The sequence below is a fragment of the Oryzias latipes genome, chromosome 11, assembly GCF_002234675.1.
Source record: "Oryzias latipes chromosome 11, ASM223467v1".
Lineage (NCBI taxonomy): Eukaryota > Metazoa > Chordata > Actinopteri > Beloniformes > Adrianichthyidae > Oryzias > Oryzias latipes.
This window is the reverse complement of record NC_019869.2, coordinates 13,816,558-13,821,826: the sequence shown is the minus strand read 5'-3', so window position 1 is coordinate 13,821,826 and position 5,269 is coordinate 13,816,558. Positions and strand designations below refer to the sequence as shown.

Genomic DNA, 5,269 nt, shown 5'->3' with positions numbered 1-5,269 from the left:
TCGTTTCTCTTTCACCTGTCTTCACATAACGCCTTCCTCCCAAGGATAGAAAAAAAAACTGACTGAGATGTGGCAAAAAAACAAACAAACAAACAAATAAGGTAACAAAAGGTTCAGAAGTTCACAGAGCCCACCACAACATCCGACTGTGGAAAAGTGTAGGATACATCTCTGGTGATGCAGAAGACCTTTCACTTAGAAAGAACATCAGCAGTTCTGATTACGTCATCTGGTGTGGATCTTCTCCTGCTTCCTCCCACAGTTCAATGACAGATTAACTGATGAAAAATTCTTCCTGTGTGTTTGTGATGCCCTGTGACAAACTGGTGACTTGATTACCCAACAGTACCTGGGTTGGAACCAACAAACCTGTGACCCCAAAATGGATTCAGTGGGTTCTGAAGACAAACACATGGAAGTAAAATAGCTGTAATTCTTTTTTTTTTTTTAACAAGTGAATGTTTTTAAAAAGTTCTCTAATAGACATCTAAAAGTATCACAAGATTAGATGTCTACAGGTAGACGTGTAGGAGACCATTATATGCAGATATCTATCACTAGACATCTAATAGAGTAACACAATTGAGCAACGTCCTGTAGACATCTACACTAAAGGTATATTAGGTGTATTAGGTATATTAATAGACATCCTGTCTAGTGAGTAAAGACTGGATGCTGTTGAGGTTCTTGAGACCCACTTGGATGATGGTATTTTTGGTGTTTTTAACATGTTTTTGTGGCCTTTTCCAGATAATGGTGGACCTTTATGCAGAAAATTAAGCTCAAATTTGTTTTTCTTTATTCAAATCATTGTGAACCAGGGGCAGACGGAAAAAAGGCAGTTTGAAAAAAAAGCGTATTTATGACGTAGCAAATATGCTGGGCGGGCCTCATGCTCCTTGCTCTCCCCCCTCCTGATGCATCCACTGGCAGACAGAATAGATTTATGTACGTCTTTCTTTTCCTCCTCTGAGCTGGAATCTGGATCAAAACTGAACAGCTGGATAGCTCAAATATTGCTCGCCATTTTTGTTGCACCACTAAAGTTAGGTAGGGAGCCGCAGCTGGTCCTTAGAAAACTAGTCTATGACAGAAAAAGTTGTGTATTAAATGAGGAAGTCTGAAGTGACAGAGAATTGCTCAGATAGCTGAAGGACAGGGGTGAGATGTTCTGAAGGTGTGACAAAGGAGCTCAAGGTGGATGTGCGACTGCACTAAGTATCTGCTTTGAGCTCCTTCTTGTTTCTATGGTGATGGACAATACTTAAGCTCCACCCACCAAGTTAGATTTTTGCCCCCCAAATCAAAACTTTTGACATGAAATAAAACCTCTGATAGTCTGTTCTATAATCAAAGCCACATCCATAATCGCTTTGATGTTTCATCCTTAAACTTTGACAGGGATTTTGGTCCATTGCTAACAAATACACATGGATGAAATACATAAAAATGACTGCCCATTATAGTAGTACATGAAATTAATTTTTTCTTTATTCTTTAGAAAATTTCACAACAGATGTGGTTTGCATTTATTTGTGCATCCTAACAATAAAGCTTTCAAAATAAAAGTCTGGGAAATTTTTTAAAGCAGCTTGTATTTCAGAAGAAACCACCAACATCATTTTCCATCAGAACAAAAAATCCATTACAATAAAAAAAAAAAAAAAAAAATCAAACCTGAAGCTGAGTCTTAACTTTCACCATTAACTGTCTGAACATACAGAAATGACAGCATTGGTTTGAGTCAAGTTTAAAATGATACAGACAGGTGATTTCTGATGACACAGGAGAGAAACGGAGAACCGAAAGAAACTTTGTAATCGGGCCCACACTTTATAATCCAAAAGCACGATGAACAGTGGCATCCTTGATGTGCAATGTACTAGAACCCTGTACAGAACACAGATGGGCACCACTAACGGTGGAATCTCATTTAAGGTTAATGTCATTTTAAACACTTTTTTCAATTCCTACAGAAATGTCCTCAGCTTATCCAGGTAGGGTTCTGTCTTTAGGGGGAAAGCAGCTGAGGTGATCACAAAGAGAGGTGACATTGTCCTGCGAATCGCCTCCCCTCTGCTTAAAGTGCACTTTCGCCCTTCTGAGAAACTGCAAAACCAAGTCTGTCACTCTGACGCGAGTTAGCTCTTCTCAGGTCGGTTCCTGTTCAGAGCCGCTTTAGGTGTGAACTCCAGTTTCTCTTTCAGGCTGAGCACCTGGGTGCCGTCGGTCCCCGCTTGTTCCTGCAGCTTCCTCTCCTCTCTCTGTTCAAATATGCTCTTTTCTTCCTCTTGTGGTTTAGGAGTCCCCCTAATGAACCATTCCAGGTTGTAGCCCACTGCTCCCACTACAAAAGCCACAGGGAAGGTGACATACGGCGCGTAAGTCCGCAGCGCAGTCCACAGCAAAGGCCACATAGCTGGACATCAATACGGCTCCTAAATGCAGAAGAGGAGAGAATAAAATGTTTTAAAAAAATAATACATAAAATAAAAATGAATTGTGCAACAAACATTAATTTAAACCTGGGGTGCCAACACTTTTTTTGGCATGTAAATCCAAAAGATCTACCCATACGTACCTATATGTATGTATATATACACATATATGCACACACACACACATGCACAACATAGTCACTTTAAATTCAACTTCAAAGTTGACAACTTATGTAACATTTTTAGAATAAAATGCCAGACTAATCATCGCCTGGACTTATGCAGCAAAGTCGCTATTCAACTTTAAAGTTGACAACTTCTACTATATCTTCAGTCAAAAATACTATGTTTATGTACTAATAACTCAAAAACTACACAATACGAGTACACACACACACACCTTTGTCAGGAGATAGCTTTGTCGTGGTCCTTAATAGTATTTTTGTAGTCATAAATAATTAGAATACATTAGGTGTTTTATTCTGAAAACAAAAAGCTCTGACGGAAAGCGCGGACAGTATATTTTTATCTTTTTTGTTTATTTTCTCTTTGATGTCCCGTGATCTACCGTGACACCCTTTGCGATCATCAACGTAATGAGCATTCCTGCTTTAAATAAAATGATTAAAAAGAAAGCTCCAAACACAAAACCTGTACTATCACCCCTTAGCGCAGATGTGGGCAAACTTTTTCACTCCTGGGTTCAAAAAATTATCAGAAGGGCTGGACCAGGAGAATATGCATGGAGTGTTTTGGTAATAAGAGAGAGAGACAATACAGATTTTGCATGAAAACATGTTTTAATGTTGATTGAAAATTTTGAAGCTTTTAATTCAAAATGGACTTTTCGCATAGTAGAACCACTTGCACCAAGGGGTTGATGTCAATCAGGGAAACAAAAATGCTGTGTTCAGGTGGTGTTGGAATGATCTGAAACATGCCTGTCTGACTTGAAAAACACACTTTTAGGTCAAAAATCCAACAAACCTTCCAACACCACATGAAAGCACAAACACTTTATGAACCAAGAAAAAGGTCGATGTACAGTACTTGTTGTGCACCATATATAGAGAGACAGTGGAATGACAGGGAAAATAAAGCATCATTAGATTAGGGAATATATAAATTAATAACAGGCCATGGTGGGCCGCAGTTTACCCACCCCTGCTCTAGCAGTTGAAAACTAAACCCATGTGGCTAATTTATATAGAAATCGCTTTGTTTTCAGATTGAAAAATACTCACATTACAAACCCTTTAGTTTACTTTTTAAAATCGGGCAAAATCTAGAAGATTTTTTTTTAATGAAATGTGAATAAGATACTTTTATTAAAGTAAAAGTTAACAGGTGAGCATGTTAGACAAGTTTTTTTCATGTAAAAATCAAACTGATATAATATAATATTGTGTTTTTTCCTGTTAGCCGAATAAAATAATAACCTTTAAGGTTCAGAAATCACCAAAGTCGCGTTGAAAACCCTTTGGTTTTGTTCTGCACGTCCATAAGAACGTAAAAAGGTCAAATCTGCTATGGACAGTTCCGTCTCTCTGCCAGTCCACTATGTATATTAAATAACAAGTCTAGAAATTACAAACGAACAGATACAACAAATCCTCAAAGAAATTAAGATAAAAGAAGAAACGCAAGTAAAAAAAAAAAAAAAAAACCCGCTAGCATAAGGTTCATTATATATCATGTGAAAGTCATTAGATTACCCAAATGAACTTAGCTGGAGTTTATCGCCGAACGGAACAAAATAGGGGGAAACAACTGTACACAAACGGATCTAAGCAGCGGAATGAATTACAAAATCACTAACCATCAATAGGAAATCTGCTGAATAGATCTATAATATAATATCAATACGGTCATCGTGACATTAGCTGATTTTTGTAAGCGTTCACTCACCTTTACCATTAGCATTAGCACGTTAGGTGCCGAAGTGACGCAATTTCCGTCAGTCTCGTGTGTTCTTCCTGGTTCAACGTCACTGTTAACCCATTTGTTAACTTATGTGATGCTATTCACATGTCCCGTGTTGTAACGGCTTGTACTGCTTTGTTTTGAATGCATTTGTTCATATGTTGTGTAGATGTGTTTATATTCAATAGTTAAAGTAAAAATAAATAAACAAATAAATGAAACTGGCTTCAGGTGAAAATCTTATGTTCTTGGGGTTCTAGCATCACCTAGCGGCAGGAACATCAAACTACACCAAGTTAAGACGATAATTCTGGCATTTGACCCTTGAACACTTTTGCTTTTAAAAGTCACACCATCACTTTTACCTGGTAATTTTTTTTACAACATGACCAACAAAAAGTACTTTTCATAAAAAGAAATGGATCACAATATGACAACACATGATATATTAGAGGTTTTCTTTTATTTTAAACTGTGTTATGTGTCTTCTTCTTTCTCTTTCGGCTTTTCCCATCAGGGGTCGCCACAGCGAATCATCGTTTTCCACTTCACTCTATCATGGACATCTTCTACCCTAACATTAGCCAACTTCATGTCCTCTGTTAAGACATCCATATATCTCCTCTTTGGAAAACTTCTGTGCTACATTTAATGTTGAAGAGTAAACATTAGAGGTAAAACAGAACTTTTTCAAAAATAACAAAAGTATTTGTGAAGAAACTGGATTCTCTAGAAAGGACTGTATTAGATTTTAGTTCGTTACCCCGTCAGTTTCTTACACACAGAAATAATGAATAATGAATAATGACTCAGAGACAAAACTTAGCTTTTGTGGAGGTTTTACTTCGCACAAACACGAAGGGGACAGACATATGAACATGGTACATTCAAAGTCCGAACCAAAGAGT

At 37.5% G+C, this 5,269-nt stretch overlaps 1 protein-coding gene across 2 annotated transcripts; it reads right to left on the bottom strand.

Moving 5' to 3' along the window:
* Positions 1–436: 436 nt before the first annotated feature.
* Positions 437–4,449, bottom strand: smim12 (small integral membrane protein 12). Of its 2 annotated transcripts, none has more exons than XM_020701058.2 (2): positions 4,347–4,449; positions 437–2,438 (listed from the first exon to the last, which is right to left on the bottom strand). In XM_020701058.2, exon 2 carries the CDS (start codon positions 2,415–2,417, stop codon positions 2,142–2,144), a length of 276 nt encoding a protein of 91 aa, XP_020556717.1. In that variant the 5' UTR covers positions 2,418–2,438; positions 4,347–4,449; the 3' UTR covers positions 437–2,141. The 2 variants fall into 2 exon arrangements, with proteins under 2 accessions (XP_020556717.1, XP_020556718.1); XM_020701059.2 differs by having other exon boundaries at positions 4,258–4,374.
* Between the last annotated feature and the right edge of the window lie 820 nt (positions 4,450–5,269).

Excerpts from the sequence above, each read along its gene's own strand:
- smim12 (XM_020701058.2), bottom strand. The coding sequence starts at position 2,417 with ATGTGGCCTTTGCTGTGGACTGCGCTGCGGACTTACGCGCCGTATGTC.